General features: G+C 39.5%; 1 protein-coding gene across 1 annotated transcript in view; it reads left to right on the top strand.

The window, feature by feature from the left end:
- The first annotated feature begins 606 nt into the window (after positions 1-606).
- The window catches only part of CTTNBP2 (cortactin binding protein 2), a 140,241-nt gene continuing 119,158 nt past the window's right edge, over positions 607-21,689 (top strand). The window contains exon 1 of the mRNA XM_052789744.1: positions 607-648. Coding sequence (XP_052645704.1) covers positions 622-648 — 27 coding nt within the window. The 5' untranslated portion in view covers positions 607-621. The remainder of the gene's footprint in view (positions 649-21,689) is intronic.

The raw sequence follows: 21,689 nt of genomic DNA, 5'->3' as shown, positions 1-21,689 counted from the left end.
TGTGGAAAGTTGGTTCTGTGTACATATATATCTTTTTTTATATTGCTAAAAAATGTTATTTCATGCCCAGCATTGCCTGCAGGATACTTTTTACGGGCATGTAAGTCAACAAAAGGAAGTTCAGTGACATTTAAAACAGAGCTTGATACTTCATATATCAAAGTTTTAACCATTTTTAAGCATTTGTATTCTGAACAAGGATAACTGACTGTAATTATTACATCACAACTTGTAATGAAACAATTAAAGGAAGAAACAAAAATTATGGATTTGAGATAGATACATTTACATTGTCGACTGTTATCTGTGTCCACTACCATGCTAAAAATCCTAGACAACAGCAACAAAATTTAGGTTAAGGAAGATGATAAAGCGATTAGTATCTGATCAGGCATCTATAAACAAGTAATGTAAAAAAAGCTTTTTTCACATAAAGCCTAATTACTTTGGGAGAAAATCCTTCTTTGCACACAGAAGGACAGATCATGTGCTAGCTCTAATTTATGCTGATCCTTATATATTGTACAGTAGGGATCTGCCTTATCCCTTGGCTGTCTCTACGTGACATGCAATTTTTCACAGTACTTCCCAGTGATTTTCAGAATCCAGGAGCAATCCAGCATGGAGAACAATGGCAAGCAAGACATGGTGAGTTATGTCTGCTCATGGCAATGCAGTTACGTTATCTTCCAGCAATATGAAAAGAGATTGCATGTTATCACAACTATCACTTGCTCTTGTAATAGCCGTAAAGCAGAAAAGAATTTCTACCTTGTCTTTGACAATCTAGCCATGTCTCCCTTCTAAAGTAACTTCCATCTTTTCACTCTCTTCCATTATTTCTTCTGTATCGTCATCTTAATTCATTACGGAGATGACGCCACGTAACTCCATGTACGACAGCTAGCAGACTTATTCTATTAAATACAAAATGATTCTTCATTATAACTTTTATGTTTATGATCTCTCTGAAAGCACTGCAAAATCCTTTGGTGATATTACTGGTACAATAAGCGTGGCTATTTTAGGTATATGTTCATATTTCAAGATTAGCAGGGGAATTTTTTTAATATGGCAGTTACTATAGTGACAGTGACAGTTTCAGAGAGGAAAGATGGCATTGTGATAAAGATATTGTACTGAGATTATTTTCCAGTATTTTGTATTGCCATGGCAGTGCTCTGGTGAACAAGTTATTGACCTGAATTGCAGGAGTAGAGCTGGCTGAGAGTTGTTCTTTCATTCTGCAGAACTCTTCCACATTTTAAAAATGTTCTTATTCTGTATCAAAACAAACCCAAATCTGTTGAAAGCTACTTTGTGTAAGTAAAATAAACCATCCCAGCAAAGTCTAATGCTGAAGACCCATGCTATGTGCAGAAGGGGGACTTGATCCCAGGCTGCCAGCCTGTCCCAAAAAGGCTAATACTGCTACAGTATTGAGAAAATTCTGTGTTTTTCCTCATTTTGAAAATTAATTTCATTCTGGATTTGGAAAAAAAAAACCACACAAACTTTTTCTGGCAAGAAATATGTCATAAGTGGTAAGTTCCTATGAAAAGTTGAGTTTCTATGAATTGCTATTTTTGCAAAGACTTTTTTTTTTCCTTAAAAAACAGCTGTAGCCTGCACAACTTCAGTTTATAGATATCTAAAGAAAAGATGAGAGAGAATTGATCTGTATTGATTTCCTGAAGTCTGTATGTGTGTGTAATTCTACAACTTAAGAGGCTGAGCTCTAATTCAGGCTTGGTCAGAACATGTCTGTTTACACATCAGCTTTTCATCCATAACTAGCAAGCTACGGAAAGCCTGTCCTCATAGTCACAGCCAAATATTTTCCTTGTGCTTGCCCAAGATGCAAAGATGGAGCTCTGTAGTCCAAACCTCTCCAACACACACCATGTAAGGGGGCTTCCATCTCACAATGAATTGTCAATGCCCATGATAATTATCAGAGTAGCCATGGTATTATAGGTGATGGCCCAGGTGGTCCATTATTGCCTCTAATGCCAGTAATACCCTTGTTTTAAAGTTTGACAGAGCCTTTGACACCCTAAATTTACTGTACATATGGAATCATTCATGTCTGTTGGCAGCCGAAATGTTCATGGCTAAAGTCCCAGTGACAGCTGAGACAAGGTTCAGGCTGTTTATCTTTACTCTGTTTCAGTAGCTGATTGCCAACTTAGAGCTGGTAATTAGCTACGTGAAGCGTTGCTGTCTGTGGTCTGTAAGTGTAAGCTATTAGTGGAAAACAGCCTAGCAGGTGAGCGCAGGATGCTGGTCACCAGCCTCAGCTAGGCAGCACCAGAAGTCACTGATTTCTTAGTTGCCTCCTAAACAAGACCAGCATCCGAGTGAGCTGGCAGTGAAGTTTTAAGACCAGAATTTTTCCCAGTTATAGCTGAGAAACCAGTTTCTTACCTCTTCACCTCTTAGCTACCTGTGAATATTCCAGGGAAAATGTACCAGCTCAGTTTACACCACCCTGGTGTCCACTGAACTGTTTAACGTTGCCCTGGAGGGACTGGAAGTGTCAACACAATCAATTACTGCATCAGAGGAAGCGATCACAGAGAAGCTTTCTAGGTTATCTCTGTACTGAGGTCTTCAGGATAAAACCTCTGTCCATTCCCTGTGTACCCACCCGGCAAGAACAGTAGGTTCCAGAGTGTCCTAATGCCACACGGTAATCTTCTGGTAATACCACTGTATCCAGAAGCATCAGGATCTCCCATGGCAGGGGTGTTGGTCTTTGACAACAAGAAAAGCTTATTTCCCATTTTTGTTTTTTCACCTTGTGGCTTTGGTAACCCTGCTTCTAACAGGAGAATAATGATAGACTCTCTTCCAATGCAGGATAAAGAAACCTGACTTCTTTATTGCCACATAGTGTTATTGGAGTCGTGTGATGACAATACTGTTATGTCTTATTTGGAGGTGATTCAGCTCATGTGGACAGCGTTGGCATTATTGCCATTTGGCATGGAGCTGAAAGGCCTAGAAAGCTGATTATGCTGAAGTGTTTGAAGAGGGGATTCGGGACACAGCCCTGAGAGCATTATAATCCTGCTCAAGCACAATGTGACTTAAAAGCCCACTGTTTCATTTCAGTTGTTTCCTCCCTGCACTTGGAAACCTTCTCTATCCTTCAGACCAAAGTGTACTTCTTATTTTCAATAAGGTGATATGAGGTCTGAAAGAAACATTGCTGTCACCTGAGCTTAGTCTACAAATTAGCTTTTCAAAGGGCTAAAGAATCAGAGCAAGTCTTTGTTGGTTCCGCTAGCAAGGAGTAAAATGAATAGTATTTAGGTCTTGAGAATATAATTCCACCTGAGCTGGTTCTTCGGCTGGATCTGTAATGTTTATTAAGGTGGGTTCAAATGGGTCACGTTATCTTGGGTGAGCTGGTTCACAGTGGGACCCTGTTCTGGGTACAAGCTCTGCAATCCAGAGGAAGATGAATGGTTGAAATGGTCAGGTACTTTATAACAGACTAATAATAATCTGTTACATGGGGAAGGTGAGGGTCACAGTGGGAAGAAAATGGTAAAGATGATTTATGGTGCAGTAGTTTTTAGAGACCTATATCACCTTTAAGGCCCTAGAGCAATGGGCGTGATAAAGCACACATCCAGATAGCATCTTGCCCTGAAGACCTTGTCTGCTTTAAGTCCCTTAATGTAACGGTAAGGGCGTAAAACAAACACCCTAAAGCACAAGCCTCAGGGTGTGCCACTGAAGGCACCATCTTACTGTCATTAGTGCTCCACAGTGCTCTCTTTGGGAATCTGGTGAAGAAGGTTAGGGTTGCTCCTTGAACTGCCACCTCCTCTCCCTGCTAAATGGGGTTGTGGGAGATGTTCAAAGGCACCAGAGGAGTTGGGCTCTAAGCTCCGGTTGTTGATTTTCTCGGGACTCTGTTTTCATTCCATTGCCTTTTGTTACATTGGTATCTTTTGCATCATTTTACTTATCTGACAGGTTGTAATGTATAATGGTGTGCTTCTGGGTTGAGTTACTTCTTTTCTGAAAGGTTCCAGGACATTGTTTCAAGCAAAATCCTTTCCTGGTTCCTCTGTTATCCTAAAGAGTCTTTCTGAAAATTTCTGCTTTGCCATGTGTAGAAGGCCATGGCACAGGATGAGGAGACTGTCAGGGCTCTCACGTCAGCAGCTCTATTGCTGCTCTCTGCAGAAACAGATGTTACAGTGCTTGTGCACTGCCAGGGCCAGGTCTGGAAGAAAGATGGGATGACAAGTGGTGGGGTGGGAGAAGACTCAGGCAAATGCAGCTGGAAAATATTTACTACCAGTAATCTGGGTGCTTCTCAGATTACTGAAGGGATTTGTATGCCAAAAACATACATGTCTAACAGGGTCAGGAAACAACACCTGATATTCCTGTTTCACAAACTTGTCATTATTAGAATGATTGTCAGCCCAGCTACTGGACCAAAAGTGAGTCCTTAACGCAAAAGAACAACAAGAAAAAGATATTTATATCAATTCTATTTGAATTTTACCAGGTCTGTAATAATTGTCATAGAATTGTCCTTTTTGATACCTCCCAGCTGCGTAAAGAAGGTCTGAGAGGGCTTTTGTTTTGTTTCTGATCTTAGACACCAGGACTACCAGTTCTGATCCAAGCTCCTAGTTCTGTGCCTGTATTTCGTCCAGTGACTTAAATAGAAAATGCATAGGGACTCCTGGGAGCAGGGATGGGATTGGGTCTTAACCAACGGGACTGAAACTTAAGCATGGTTAAGTCAGCATTCCACTTATTTAGGCTCTTTTTACCCCTTCACATCTTACATTCCTATCTGCACAGTGGCCCAGCTTAAAAATGGAGCTGGAAAATAACCCCACCACAGTCGTATCATTAGAGCCACCACCCACAGACAGAAGGTGGATTGGAAACTATTTAGGTTGAGGAATGCTTGTAATAGAGCTCTCTCCAGACCAAATATTTATACTACCAGGCTGAGTGATTGCTGCCTCCTATCCTCTAATTTATTCCTAGTTTGGCACCTAGTCCCCCAAGAGATCAGAGAAGAGCCAGTTCAGACACAGCGTGTGCCTGGGGTTTCCTGTGGGTTAGTCCTTCGCATCTCCCTGCACAACAGTCAGGATCACTCCATCATGCAAGTTCGTCAGCACCCTACAGAGTTAGGAGAAGGAGCTAAAGATGCCATCTGAGGTACCTCTCTGCTTGTTGCGCTGAGGTGTTTCTCTTTTAATCATTTCAACATCTGAATTGGAAGGCGAGGGTTGGATTCATCACACCCACGTTAGACCATCTGGAAGATAGATGCTTGGTCCTGGCTAATCATTTCAGCTGTCTCTATGCGCAGTCATGGCATATAGGTACCTCCAGGCATAGTTCTTCTCAGCTATCTATCTCAGATACCTGTTTTAGTGTGATCTGAATCTGCCTCTGCAACTGCCTGTCCCTCTGCAGTGATTTCTTAGGGACATTGCATCGTTAATTCAGACTGGATCTCCACTTTTAGGTGGGCTAAGGTGAGTGGCATATCATTCGTTTCTACAGTACTCCATCAGAATATAGTCCATTGTAGTCCATACATGACCCACAGTGGACAGTATTCAGCACCTACCAGACTGACAGTGCACAGCTGCTAATTTTTCTGAGGAGCTTTCAGTTAAAAATCCATCAGAATTGATTCCATATAGATATTGGATAATAAAGTACTGAGCCCTGCCAGCATGTTCATATTCAAGTTAGATGGGAGTCAAAAGAAAACAGAGAAAATGGTGGTCCAGGATCTACACATTAGCACACACAACACAATGGACTGACTCTCCTGAAGGAGAAATGACGTTCTTGTAGCTTTTGCAGTGTTTGAAGTTTAAAAGAGGGTATTTTACAGACATAACTATGCATCGATACATATGTAGGACACTGAAAGAATGTAATGATCTACTCAAGGGCAAAATGATACCCCACTGGCATAAGCTGTTCATCCCTTAGGCACTGTGAGATTATGCTGTCTTTTCCACTGAAGCCTTACTTGTGGCATTTAACCAGATCTAATACACTTGCTATTAGACAAACACTGGGAGTTACAGTACCATAAAGATGCAAAGAAGGCTTCTTAAAGTGGAGGGATCTTACCATATTAGGAAGAGTTGTATTTACTGCAGTTTAGCTTTTTGGATAGTATTTAATATTATTAACGGATAGTTTCATAGCTTTAAAGGATATGCAAAGGTACTTTAAAATAACATTTTTAATGTCTGAGGGGAAAGGGATCATGCACATAGTTTGTGTAGAAACTGTTGCTTTCAAATGTCTCTTTAATTATAAAACAATATTTTTGAGAATTCTGATGTCTGACAGTGGGAAGTTTATCTATTAAACAGCTTGATTATCTCAGAATAGGAGCTAATGGCCCAAATCCTCTTCTGGTACCTGAAGGGCAAAAGTATAATTCAGGAACAGTTTGCAGTGGTGGCTGTAAGCCATGTCAGTGCTGCTTGGTCCTAGACCAGCTGTATGGTGATCTACTTTCCGGTTTCAACACAGTAGCCTCAGGGCTGCTCTTGCTTGTACCAGTTTCCCAAATCCCCAGCATTGCTGCTGCAATTGCCTAGAGCACAGGGAGACGTGGGAGTCATGGGAGGGAAGGGTGCCCTCACCAGAAAAGCCCACATTCTGGAACATTCCTCCAAGACCTGTGCAAAGCAGCAAAAAGTCACCTATTGAATTAGACTGGCAAAAGTTGCTTGGATTTTACAGGGTTTTCAATTTGCCTTTGGAGTACCTCTAGAGGCTTTTTGTATGCATTTTTTGTAACGCTATTGTGCTTTGTATGTTTTTGTGTGCAGTGGGGTTGTACTAATTAATATTGATCACTGTGTTTTTATATAGCGGTCCATTGTGATGGGGAAGCTGGGATATAAATAGTTTTCAATCATTATTTGGATATCTTATACATGAGATACTTTTAAAAAATTGCTGTGATTAAAAAAAAAATCATAGAAATTAAGTTTTATTTTTCTTCTCCAAACCCCTCCTTTTTTCTCTGACAATCATTGATTAATTTCGTTCCCTGCATTTTGCAACAAGAGGTGAAATAACTGTTCTGTCTTCAGAGAGGATGGGCACTGCAAAATCTTCATGCCCCTGGGCAAGTATCACTCATGTTAGTGCAGGTCTTGGAACAGCACATGTATGTAAGTTAAGTATGGATGGGAGATGTTTAATGCAGAGTAGAGGAATTTCCTTATTGCTTTTGGTAGAGTCTGTGAAGCAAATTTGTTTTAGAACTGGCTGAGACATTTCTGAATAAATGACAATTTATCAAATGCAAATGTTTTGCAAAGATGTATCAACACAATTTTAAACAGAAAGAGAGAGAGAAAGAGAAACATTTTAGGAGTATGGTCACCAAAGTACTGGCCCTAGGAAGTACTGGGAGGTGCCCAGCCAAGGCCTTTTAATTGCTTCAAGATTATCTCTGTTAAAGAACTTTTGCTCACTGCATGTAGATCTGGATTTGAAGCTTTGTACCATATCCTGGGCCATGTCCTAACCATTTAGACATCCATCTTCTTGCTGGAATTGTCAGTATCTTCACTCAATTATGCTTTAATGAATCTCTTTGAAAGGTTTTAGGTTCATTGCACTGTGTAGTGGAACTAAGTTGTAAAACTGCAGTGGATGCCACAAAACAGATTGGTCTTCTTTGAGTTTGTTCTGTTTAGAGTTGATGTAGGTGGGCCTATGTATGGGAATAATTTTAAGGGTCTTTCATGGTGTCATTCCAAAGAGGCATACCTGTAAATCATCTCTGCTTACATTGCAGCCTTAGTAAATATGAGAATGAGACATAGCCACACATATTTCAGTTTGTTTCTGGTATTAGCTAACAACAACTCTTTCCAGAGCAAATGCTTTTCCCTACAAACACACATAAAAAAGATACTCAGCAAACATCATGATCTTAGCAGATTTTCTGTACATAAAATTATAACAGTTTTTCCATTAATAAAGTGTAATATCTCACAACATTACAGGCCCAGAAACAGAATTTTTATCCTTTTGAGTACAAGAAATCTGCAGCCTACCAATGGAACCCATAGCTAGTTGTCTGCCTATGTCTCAAGATAATGCACTCGGAAGGCATAAGGTTGGTTGTTTTCAGATATTTTATGCAGTACTGTTACAGATAAATCATCTCAATTTATAAGGAGAAGGGTATGAAAAGTAGCTCCAGTAGCATTTCTAAAAATCTCTTTAAATATTGTGCTGTTTTTCCCCCCCTGTAATATATGTGACATCTCCCAACATCACATATTCTGCAGGGGGTGTGAGAATTTTGCATACATAAGTTTTGTATGAATTATGTAACTGATTCATGGTTTGCCACCTACATGTAGATAACTATCCAAAATCCTGCTGATATTACTTCTATGTGTCATCAGATAATTCTATAGTGAACAACAAAGTCCTTCATAATTTCTTTGAAAAAAATAACTATGGTGTATAAAAATATATGCATGTGTTTCCTCTCTTGTTTTAGGCTTTAATTTTGTTCATGAATGTCCCTTGATAGTCACTGCATGAACATCTATCAGTAAAAGTTCTGCTCCAGACCACACAGAACACAATGCGGGAAACTTCCGCAGTGGAATTGAGCAATTTGTATGAAGATTAATACTTGTGTCTACATCTTGACAGTAGCCTTTTAATCACATTTGGAACAAAACCATCCACAGGATGAGAAAAAGGGTTATTGACACATCTTCCCCGGAAAGAGCTTGGACAAACATGGTTCACTATATAATTTCATTTTTAAAACCCAGATTTACAGATTTCATCTCACTCAATCAATTATTCCTGTAAATATAGAGAAAATAACTCTTTCCAACAAGAAGCAGCTGTGTTTTTCCAATACTATTAAAATTTGAATTAATACTAAAAGGAACAAAAGATGAAGGGAGTGAGTGGATTATAGGCATTACTTGTTCCAAATGACATAATTCCACCACAGGCTCCGCACTAAATATTTATGGTAAAATGATACTTCAGCTTTAAACTATTATTGCTGAGCTCTTATTTGTATTTATTGTAAACTCTTCTCTATGGAATTGGTAATCGTTCTCATGAACAAAAGAAAGAAGCAAAACTCAACATGAATAAAAAGCTTTTAGTTTAAAAACGTGATTAATTAAATCTCAGCTCTGCTCTTCACAGATTTCTTTCATGGAGGTGATGGCCAGTAGGGACCAGTATAATGAGTTGGTCTGACCTTCTCTGTCTGCTGACTTTTGCTCAGAAGCTGGATTAAAGCACATTTTATAGGAAGACACATAATCATTTCTTGAAGACCGAAGGTTGTTATGGACATACAGCCTCATGATAAGCTGATCCAATGTTTTAACTACCTTCACAGCTAGGAAGGTACACTCATTTTAGGGTTCAAAGTTGTTTTTTTCCCCTTTATCTTCAGTTCCAGCTATTCGATGTTCCAATGCCTTTGCCTGCAAGACTGGAAAACCCACCACTATGTGAACAAAAGCTTTGTGCATGGATCAGATCTTAAAAATCCAGTAGTACTCCTCAGTCTCCACATTGTAAATTGTGTCTTTCGTGACCTGAATTATTTGTGGACCCCTTTGTACGCTCTGCACTTCCCACATCATTACTCAAATGGGACTGTCAAGAGTCAGAAACAGGGTTCTAGTAATGGTCCCAGCAACACTGTGTTCAGAGGCAAAGTGTCTTCCCAGCTTATTCTACTACTACCCTTGATGCATGTGCAAGCATCTTACTAAATGCCATGGCCACAACATTGAAACAGGCCAGTGAGGAGGCACTTGGGTTCTTCTAGTGACTACTTCAAGGAGCCTCTCGCCCTGTAAGCACAGCTGGTGTTCTTTGCATCCAAATACACTACACAGCAATTGCCTGTATTAGAGTACATTTTACTGGACTGTGATCAATAACTTGTCCCTAATCTTATTATTTATTGCCTCACCTATCTTGGTGACATCTTTGTTCTACGGATATGAACCAGATGTTTTATGGTTCATTGATAAAAACATCAAATAACATTGGAACAAACTCTTCTAGGAAGTTTCAGGAGACACTGTGGGTGCTGGATCTAGGACTAAGTATGAGGTGAAACTATTTCATTTATATCTTAATATGCAGTCCTGAATGGAGATCAGCTTTTTACCTCTCCATCGGCTCTCACTGCACTTTCAGGAGTCTTTGCTCCTGTCAGCATTTGTAAAAGTTTTTGAAACAAATTTTGGCTTCCTCTTGACTTATCTGCATGAAGGTGACAGATGGGTTGAATCTTTGAACCTACCCTAATAAGTAGCTTAGATATTTTCAGGTAATGATATACACTGCAGAAGGCTTAATTGTTTAAATCCTTACTTGAATGCAAGTTTCAGCAACCTGGAGGAAAATATGTGAGCAAAAGTCCAGGGAATAGCACCATATCCCAACTATTTATATCATTCAGATCATCTCTGATACTGTCAGAGACACAACTGAACATTTTCACACTGTATTTACATATTTACAATGATTTGCTAAAAGTCTGTTAGGACCTTATATACTGTGAGGACTGTAGAAGAGTTAAGATGAAACCTGTGAGCTTTGTTGTACACTCCTGGGGGAGGGCAGTTGTACCAGGATGACTTAAGAAAATGAGTTTAGGACAAAAGAAAAAATTATTGGTGTAGAAGAAATGCAGAACAAACAACAATAAAAGAGGGACCCTTTAAAAGCAGTAGTGATTAAACTTCTCCAGAACATGAAAGAGCCAGTAAGTGGTCAAAAAATGTGATCAAAATGCAGATTTTTGCCTGTGGTACCATGAAGAGGTGTACAAATCAGGCAAGGCACTTTCACAAGCCATCATGTACAAGGATCGGAGGAAGTGGATGAAACTATAAGAACAGCTGAAAACTCAGGCTCATGAAGGACAGAGAATTCAGTTTGTTGGGAAGAGTTTTGTAAAAGTCTGCAGGAAAAGATGGAGTACTGCTTGGTGAGCAGGGTAAGGACAGTCAGTGAATACAAACAGAAGTACCAACTTCTGTGAATAGAGCATGGAGAGAGTGCCCAATAAGCACAGTAGTTATCCCATGAAGCTGTGGGAAAGTCCAAGAGGTACGAGGAACGTTGCAATTTATTGTACATGGAGTATGCTACTGCTGAACTTCAGAGCCTTGCTAAGTCAAAAGGCATGTTTTACAAATAGCTGTGCACTATCCTGCAATGATCGATCAGATGATGTTTTGTCTAGCATGTCAGTTCTCCATGTTGCAGGTCTTACCAGTAATCAGGCAAAAATCTCTTATGAGGTGAAGACTGCAGAGTACTGCTGTGAGAAAGTGCACTGACTTACCAAACAGCCAAAGGAAATAAGTGCATGATGGGTGATGAGGAAGAAAATGTGAGCAAGGATCTAACCTGATTCGAATGCTTGCTGGAGTACCTCTCCAGTCTGTTTTACTAATGTGTGGTTTAGGCTATTCTTCACATACACTACATAGGCTAAAACCTACATCTCTTTCTAATACTTTGTGCTACACGGATTGACCAAAGGGCAGGATTTAGACACGATATTGTCCCTGAGGCAGTGATTTTGCAGCCAGAAATTCAGGAATTAGCTTCTCCTCCCCTTTAATATAGAAGATTTACCACCAACACAGAAGCCTGTGAGGCATTTTCCTCCTCTACCTCTAATGACACAGATGCCTAAAGTTCTTAGCCTGAAAACCTGAGTTTACCTCTGCTTGTCTCTCCATGTATGATGAATGATTCATTTTGTTCTCTGATGCAAAACTCTTATATAAAGGCACTCGGGCCTTCTGCTTTTTATTCAGCTTTGGGAATATCCTGTGCTCACCACCGAGACCTAGGCAGAGTGAACTTCAGGATGATTTTGAGTCAAGTGTCAGCACACAGAGTATAGTTTTTTGTATTTGTGTTATTTTTCCTTAATAGTGCACCTTCTGATATTTAACAGAGAGTCACCCTACTTCAAAATTCAATACGTTTAAGCTAAATACTGCTTCATCTTGCCCATGAAAGATCTTATTTCATATTGACATGACATTTCCTCAGTCCCCGTTCAAGAAGACTGTCCTGTTCAGGAGGGAACTCAGTCATCTGTTTAAATCACAAGGTCATCAATGGGAAGAATGTACAAAGTTTTAACTAATGAGTAGGAATGGACCACACTGGGAATAGGTCACTCCCCAAATAATTAGATTTATTTTTCTTCTTGTTGTCTATTTTTAAAAACAGAAGCATATATATTTCTTATAATCGTGAAGTTCATTGTCTTAATTATCCTCCTGATTCTCATCAATATTTTTCATTTCTACTTGTGAGTTTTATACTTGTCTACAGATTCAAAGGGACTTAAATACGTATCCTCTGACTAGGCAGGCCCCCCACACAGGCGGCATCTGTTCAATACAGTGAGTCTTCACAGAGCTGAGGGCTGACCTGTGTAGAGACAGGTAATGGGCAACTGAGGTCTTCCTTTGCTTCCTGACCCAGGTTTCCTTTCTTTGTAATACCCTAGGATACTGCTTTGCTCCTACCACAATGATGAACCATTCCTGGCAAGGTGATTTCCAGTGAGCAAAACTTTCCGGTTTATAACATTGTTTTGACTTTGGAAAACTGATAATTAGGATATGCTGAGATGGTAGACCTGACGCTTTCTACTATTGCCTCTGAAGCAGGAGAAAAAAAGCCAGGAGTAATGGAACACTATTAAATTTAGTTCAGGAAGTAGTTATTAATATGCTTTATATAAAATCAGACAGGTATTTCAGTGCATTGTAAGCTGTTATTGAAACAGATTAAAGGCACTCATCACAGCATTCTAGATATCATACCATTCTCTGTCAACGTGTTGTTAAATAGCATTGTATATATGACAAATGTGTTCTCTAAGCACTGAAATGCTTTGTTTTGTTTGGGGAGGAGGGGATATGCAGCAAAACAGCACTATTGGGCCATATTTTTAGCTGCTGCAAATTAACATAGCTCCACTGGGAGTAGTGCCAGGAATTTAAAATGAATGTTGAACTTACAGTAGAATCAGCTACTGTGGTATTTCAATGATATGGAGGGCTGGGGTGTAGGAAACATTTGAAAGAAAGCATAATAGATTATCTGGGGATAAGCTTTGCTTCAGTGCCAGGTGAACAGAATAAAATATTTCAAGCTGAGAAATACTGAATGTCTGTAATATGTTTCAGTACTGGCATTATAAATGCCCTATAGAGGAAAAGCTGGTGCATACAAAACCTATACCTTTCTAATACAGTAGAATTCCCTGTGTGCAGACTCTGAAGTAACAGCTAAAAACCCTGTTGTTTATAATCAGCATGGGGATTCGCATATTCTCTAATGAAATCCCTATTAAATAAGCCATATGGTTTGAAGCAAGAGGAAAAGTATTATCCTGAATCAGAAATCAGATAAAAGGCATGAGATGAAACAGTTAACAAATTTCCTTTTTCAGACAGCAAAATGATATAGCAAAACCTGTGTTTTAAACTTAGGTAATATTAGAAAAAAAACAGTTTGGAGCCATAATATTTTGAAAAAGCTAAGAAGTGAAATGCAATATACGTTGAAAGAAAGGTACTTAACTATTCATACAGTGTGCCTGAATATTAAATGAATTGTATCAGCACTGAAAAAAGCATTTGGCACCATGGAAGGCAGGTCAGTGGAGTCATTGCTATCCAATGTGAGGTCCTAAAAGCAAAGTTAGAATATTGAAGGAACAGAGTAGAAAATACAACTGAAAGTAATCTAATAGTGTGTAAATCAATCTTTGCTGGAATGCTGCTCAGCTTGCCTCAGCAGAGATATAAACAGGAAGAAGAAGGGTTCAAAACTGGGTCAGTGACACCACAAACACTAGTGGAACTCATCACCACCAGTCGTCATTAAAATCAAGACAAAAAAAAAAAAAGGATTAATCTCATGGTAAATGAATGATGGAAACATCAACAGTTATAGCAAACAAAGCACCATCACAACTCTGCCAGAGGGGAAAACCAAGTAAGGAATTATTAGGGCCAACAAGCATTCTTTTCAAAGGTCATAAGTAATTTGCCCCAGCTGCTTTCAGTTCACTGGATGCTTCACCAGCCGGCTGGACAAGCCCCATCTCTGTACACCAGGCACAAGAATTGAGTCCTTGGTAACAATACCCAGCTCTGGCGGTAAATCTCAAAATGAAGAAAATTATTACAGAAAGGGAAACTGAGGCGCCAATGTAATTGCTTTATTTGTAAAGGGGAGGATTCTTAGCAAAAAAACATATGGAGGTCATGGTACCTATCAAACAGCCTAGAATTAAACAAAAGCAAACCAAAATCATAATCCTGAAAGAAGGAACAAAGCCTACAGCCCACTAGCTGGTTCAAGTGCTGCCAGGTTGGTGCACAAAATCCACTCCTACGTGAACTCATCTCGGGGATTACTGGGAGCAGGATCCCAGTAACGAAACGCAAATGGGTTTTATTCATTTCCACCCCAAATTATGGCCACACCTTAGGGTTCTCATTTTAGCTCTTCAGAGAGTAGAAGTGAAATGAGGCATTTTACTCATTTAAGATGTAACATTAATGTGCAGCCTTTGCTGGTTTCTTTTAACATGCAATTATTTCTTCCTTGATAAGATTCAATTAGTTGGTGAGATAATGAAGTAGCTATTCCCCAGGAATTATTATGTAACTTACATTATCTTGTCTTAACACAATGGGAGATATTAAAGTTAGAATTCTTTTGTTTCTTTGCTGTTTTCAGCTCTTTTGCACATTCATTTTACACACTAAATATTCAGTATTGTAAAAAACTTCTAAACCTCAGGCATGTGGTGTTTTAACAGCACATCACTGATTTTCTCAGTGAATGTTTGTTTTGTTCTTATTAATTACAAATATGCATGTAATGATAGACTGGTTTGATTTCCTTACGTTACACAGGCTTTCTAAAGCCTTTGCCTAAGGAGTATAATACAATCTGCAGAGCCCTGGGCAGAGCGATTTACAGACTGCTCTACATTAACCTGTTGTTCATGCATCACTGAGTGTTTTCCTCTCCTAATTAGAGACTAGCCAATTGCACTATTTATAATTACTTAATATGATGAGGATTTATGTAGAGAGAGATTAAATAAAGAGAGATTTAACAAAAACACAGAGCACAGACTAAACATTTAATTAGCAGTGCAATAAGTTTCAGGATCCTAGGATCTTCAAAATGTGCTTTCTATTAGTTTGTTCTTATGTTGTTTGAAACTGCTTTCTCCAGGTGGAAAACACATTGACATAGTCACAAAAACCCTTCAGAGTCTTACATAGAAAACACTGACACAAAATCTTCTTGATTTGAATAAATGTGCTGGTGCAGATGATAACAGTATTTCAAGCTCTACCTCTTAAGAAACAGGAGTAATTGTTCCATATTCAAAGCTATCGCTAAATTCTGTTACAATACAAGATTATTGGGGGAGTGGGGGGGTGGGATGGCATAACTCCTCTTCAGATTTCTTTACATCAGTTTCTGTGAAGGTAATTTGATTATTTATTCATACTGAAATTTGGAAAAAAAAAACCCTGCAAAAAGCAGGTTTAGCGTTATGAGATCAGATGTGCTCTTGCTACTTTCCTGTGGAACAAAACTATTTCTAACCTAGTCCAGATCAGAGCTGAGCACTTCAGCTTTCTCAGCTTTTTTATCTTCTCCTTGCCTCCAACACATTTCCTATTGCAGGGACTAGAGCAACTCACGTTGGCTCAATAAGCCCAGTTGCTTGCATGATTCCTTCTGTAGGAAGCTTGGATTAAACCATTACCGATATGATTATGCAAGTAGTTGCTCCCTTGCTGTCTGATGCAGTCTATCTGGATGATGCAGCTTAAAAAAAAAAAAAGTGCTTAAATATAGTGTTTCCCCTAACCCAAGTCATACTGACAGAACCAGGTTAGGGTGCAACTGTCTGCAACGTTACGTCAACAGATCAGAGCTGAGCATCTGTAAGTGTGAGGGGAGGGATGATACCCTGATCAGCTGCAGTCAGTTCAACACATCTTACCAAAGCAAAGGTCCTAGCAAAGGAAAATGTTTCTGTTCTGTTTTCAAAATATTTCTAACTTTTCTGGGCTCATCATATCTGCAAAGTAAATCAGAGGATAAAAACTCTTTTGCATAAAATCTGATCTGGAAGCATCTTGGGAAGGACAGAATAAGATTTGCATTCAACAGCAGAAATACAATATATAAACAAAGCTATGAAATTTTAAATCCTAGCAAAAGCAAGATGAAGAAGGAAAGTGTTTTGGAAGAGCCAAAATAACAAATATAAAGCAATAATACATTTCCAAAATGAGAAACAAGAAGCTCTGGACATTTTTGAAACAGCTAAGCAATAAAGAGCAGAGCTCGTCATTTGCCAGCACCTTTTTGGAGTGCTTTCAAAGACTGCTCTTTAACATTGCTCAACCTATAACATTTACACAAATACAAATGGATAAAAATGTACCACCATGAAACTAGGGGCTGAAATCTCCCACATGTCATGGCTAATCTGTGCTATGGCTTTCCAGAGATGGGGCCCTGGGCAAGTGCCCCCAGGTGAAGGAGCATAGGGGGTCCTTGTGGCATCCCTCTTTATGCTGATACTGTCCAGCCCATTTGCTCCCCAGGACACTACCATTCACTGAGACACCAACGTATATCGCAAGTGAGTGGTGGTTACATATCAATTGTCCAGTGTAAAAGAGCAGCAGAGGAGAAAACCTGTATTCAGCAAAGGCATGGATAATTTAGAAGAAGTACAAATTAAGCTATAGCAGCATATGTAGTGTATTTACTTTTGAAAAATGTGCATATAGGTCTCCAAAGACAAGAGATTAAGCTTTAAGCAGTAGTGGGCAGACTGTGGCTTCGTGTGGGCAGCGTGTACCCTTCAGTTTTGTCAAAAAGAGGAAGGTGTGGCATTGTTCTTCCGGAGGAGAGAAAGACGGTGACTGAGAAAAGGCACAAGGCATTCAATTAGCAACTGTGTCATCTGCCCACACGTAATTGAGAACCAGATATATGTATGTTGGTTGCCACATGATATTTTCAAAAAGATAAGGCTGTATGTTTAACTTCGGAGACAAAGTTACACTGCCATCTAATCAACATATTTCCTAATACTATCCAGCGCAATCTCTGTTGAATAATTCTAGTCTAGCAATGCATACCACTGTGAAAAACATTCATATACTCTGGCCTAATTCAATATACTGGAACAGTAGACTTCTTTCAAACTCTCTAATGCACATCCAGTTAAGAAAATACACAAATCAGCAGTGACTTGCTACCAACACAGTTCTGTTGCAAAGGAAAATGAGGGGACAAAGCCAAAGACAGTTGGATTATATCGGTCCTGCGGACTGATGGGGGGTATTGGAAGGACACACAGCAGGGAGGAAGCGAGGGAGCTCACGCTCAGGCTGCTGACTTCCAGATGTCTCAACATCTGGGCTCTCAACCTGTATCGCTGACCTGAAAGGAAGGTCCGGCACTGGCTGGGACAGGTAGCACTGCTGGAGTGCACTGAAGTATGCTTTCAAAATAAAGATTTGTATTTGTGAGATTTAGAATAACATTGTAGTGACAAAAGATTAAGGGAAGAAACAGAAGCTCCGAGCTCTGTTTTATGCGACCCTCTCCTCAATCAGGTGGATTCTTATGAATGCTTTAGCTTGGTTTTGCCATTCTCTCTCTCTCCCCCCCCCCCAAATGAGGCTAAATAACTCAACTATTGTATGGATGCTATGAAAGACTGATGAAGTTGCTACATAAAGGAAAACTACTAGTTTCATAAACCATTGTACAAGATATGCCAAAGACTGCGCTAATCAATGCTTCTATTTTTATATCATACTTTTAAAGTCTGTAATGTTTCACAAGGGTAGCTAAGATCAACATATAGTTTATTTGCTTCATGCTGTGTGAAATGTTCATGCTAGAAAGCTAAGGGTTTGTTTCATATATTACATATATCACAGTGAACACATGAATACTGCCTTTGACACAAAGGATTTTACTTAACAAAGGATGATGTGTTTCGTGTGTTAGTTTTGTCACCCAAATTGGTCTCTTGTAAAACCTCATGTACCTTCCTAAATGTCCTGAGAAAGTTTGTGCCAGATACTCCATGGCTATTATTCTAAAAAGCAAGTCTCCTTTCTGAAAAAAGCATTTCTTTTTTAGAAGATAAACAATGGAAGGGTAAAGCTATCCTAAAGGTAAAGTAAGGTCAATGCTGTTCAGAGCCATCAAATAATTTATCCCGGAAAAAGAATATTGGCAGGCTGAGCTAATCAAAGAGTTTGGTTGACTGAACATTGGCTAACTCGCTATGGCACTCTATTGACTTTCCAGAACTTGTCGATCCCTTCAGCCTCCCCTGCATTACTGTAACCATGAAAGAACGACACACATCACGAGCTCTGCTACAGTTCTAACTGCCAACTATTTCTGAAATATTGCTCAGTGCCCTTTAAACCTTAGCACTTCCTCAAGCCGACAAAAAACTTTCTAAGACTAGTAAACTACTTGGAAGAAAGACTCTTTGCTTTCCCAAAGAACCTCTGGAAAGTCATTTGCTCTTGAAGTGCCTCTGAAAAAACATCTGGTGTAAAAAATCCTCTTTTTTTTTCTTTCTCTTAATCCTGCCAGTTGTGCAGTCTTGTTATATGTCTGCACGAAAGGGAATATCATTTGTAATTTAGGTTGTATATGATCTATACAGCTATGCTTTTCCAAAAGGAAGTGCCTATTACCAGCAATCGTTATTGCTATACTCTATCCCTCCCCTGATAGTTTACAATCAAGAATTTCAATCTCAGCTTGTGTTCCACCTTTACTTCCAAAGACCTTCCTTTGCTAGCAGTCCCTGGCTGCCACAAATCTTTCTCCCATTCTGCTGAATGAAGATCTTGTGGCTTTGCTTCCTTCTCTTCACATGAGCTGCAATCAGTTCAACCTTTTATATAGCCTCTTCAATTTAATGAAGTAACATCCAGTCAAGTGCTGTACAGCTCATGAAGTAATTAAAATTTGTAAGAAAGGGATCATTGTAGTCAATGGTAGGAATGGGGAAAGAAATAACTAACCATATTCAATTAGAGCCAGAAAGAACTCCCTAAAAAGCTCCTGTGCTCTCAGAGAAACCAGATGGTTCAGGACTTACATGGTGTGTATAGCTGTCCTGCTATGCTCAAAACTAGAGAATTTATAGAGCTGCTGGGCCAAATCCTGCACTCACCAGAGCATAAATCTACAATAATTCCATTAGCCTTTGTGGATTTATGTCACTGCAAGGGAAATCAGAATCTGACTCTTTGTTTTCCCTGCTTTATGTGATGAATAACGTGCTCATCATAAATACAGAGTGTCAGGAAAACCCAAGTGTTGCATCACAGGGATTAGAATAGATGTTCTTTAAAGTGGCTGGGCAGCAATCAAGGCAAATATATGTTCCTGATGAATACGCACCCTAATGTCTAGCTCCTGCTCTTAACAAAGTAGAATGAAACACTTTTTTCAAACTTGACTTTTATCAGAATAAAAAGAAACCCTGGTCATTTGCCAGTCTGCTTTTCCTAAGGGATTTGCCCTAAGCAGTTTTGAAATGACAGCTTAGAGAGTGCGGAGAGAAATAAAGAATTTCAGATGACATTTTTAATTTCCTTTAGCTAGATTTCAGAATTTTATGGAACTAAAATGTTGTAACCTGAGGATCCAATTTCAGGTGTTTTAAGTTTAAACAAAGGCAAAGACAATAAAAAGTGGGACATTATATTGATCCTTGTTCATCCTTGTTCACAATTCTGGATATTAAGTGATTTTTTAAGGTGAAGAAACTAAGTCTTTTATATATGTGAACTCTGGATGCCCTCTGGTACTAAATACAGATTAGCTATGAGCTGGACAATGCTTACAGGGGAAGGCCAGGGCTAGTCACCTGCGATTTGAAACACTGGAAGGCTGAACTCTGATAGGAAGGTCACTAGGCTGGTCCCCAAGCAGGGAGCAGTTTGACGCAGCCAAGTTTTGAAGAGGAGCTGTGAAAGGATTCAGCAACGGTGGCGGGGGGGGCATCAAGCCTGAGTTTGTATCTGGGCTACCTAGGCTTATGGGTCTCCAGTTTGGGAATGATCCTGGCCTGGGAGCAAAGCAGGTCATCCCGAGGGTGTATGCGCTAAAAGCGATACTTTTGTTTGCAGTCTGAAGCGGGTCACGGACAGTGATAATTTGGTGCTCGGTCTCGCTGTGCTGCTTCTGGAGCTCTGTGACCTGGTTCACGGAGGAGCAGGGAAGTCAGGAGGGATGCACCTACTGCTTCTTGTTTGTTTGTTTGTTTAAATTAAATGAAAACATCACAAAACTTGTAAAGGTTGTCATTATCACCAAATTAGTCTGATCTGTGGCTTTGTGTCTGAATGTGCAGGAGCTGTGAATCATTAGAAATCAGTTCATAAGCCTCTGTAACTTCTTGTTTACCTAACAGGCAATTATTCCTATTAATCACTTCTGATAAACACTTTTAGGGCTAATGACATATTTCCATAAATATTATTCCTAGCAGCCATTACGAGGCCAGAAACTACTCATGACAATAGGCATCCTAAAATATTGTGGATAATATCTACCATCAGCCAGGCATGGATTTACTGGGCAAATGCAGATTTATAGCCCTGTATTAGCACAGCATGATGCACCACAAACTCTGCTACACGCTGCAGAAGAGGCAGTGCCAGGCTTGCCATCCATTTCAAAAACTCAGGAACTGAGAAGGAGATGCGTTGCAGATAGTGATGGTTTACTGAGAGATGACAAGTCGGGGCAAATAGTATTCTGAAAGGCAGACTTCTGCCATAGCAAAGCTAGGGGTGGGAATGTCACAGAACCTAAAGAAGGAAAAAACGTCTTCAGGTCTCACACTGCGCTGACCTCATGAGAAAGGGGTAGAAGTTCCCATTCCCTGCCAAGCCAGCCTGCAGATTCTTGCCATAGATGACAGGCTCCAAGGGAAATCTTTTGGGGTTTCTAATCTAAAGCATATTTCTAAAAGCATATGGCTCATTGCTGTTACCCTCAACCACTTCTGTTGATGTCAAGCTGGGCATTAGCATCAAAGGTTCAGATCCCTGTTCTAACATGCCTTTCTGTACTGTAGTATTAAGTGACTAAGTGAGACTGCTTTTATATCCCATATTGTGGCTGAAGAAAAATTAAGGTAGTGCTGTTGGTAGTATGCATGATTTTCCATTTTTTTCACAATAAGAGATCCACACCTTTCTTTACGAAATCAAAAGAAGCCTCATATCTTTACAGCATTCATAAAAAATGAGAATAAAAGCAGTTAAAATCTGGATGGTACAAAATTCATACCTTGATGAAGTTCAAAAGTGCCATGGACTTCTAGCTTTTACTAAACATGTCTGTCTACTTAATGTGCTGATTTATGTTTGAGATCATCTGCAACTCCAGTGACATAACAAGAAACACGTATTTTGAAGTACCTGATCTTAATTATTCTAATGCTCTGTCAAAAGACTTTTTAAAGTACACCTTTATCCAATTGTCAGGAGTCTATATGGACA

Source organism: Harpia harpyja, chromosome 6 (assembly GCF_026419915.1).
Source record: "Harpia harpyja isolate bHarHar1 chromosome 6, bHarHar1 primary haplotype, whole genome shotgun sequence".
Classification (NCBI taxonomy): domain Eukaryota; kingdom Metazoa; phylum Chordata; class Aves; order Accipitriformes; family Accipitridae; genus Harpia; species Harpia harpyja.
The sequence above is the reverse complement of the archived record's forward strand: the minus strand, read 5'-3'. Positions and strand labels throughout refer to the sequence as shown.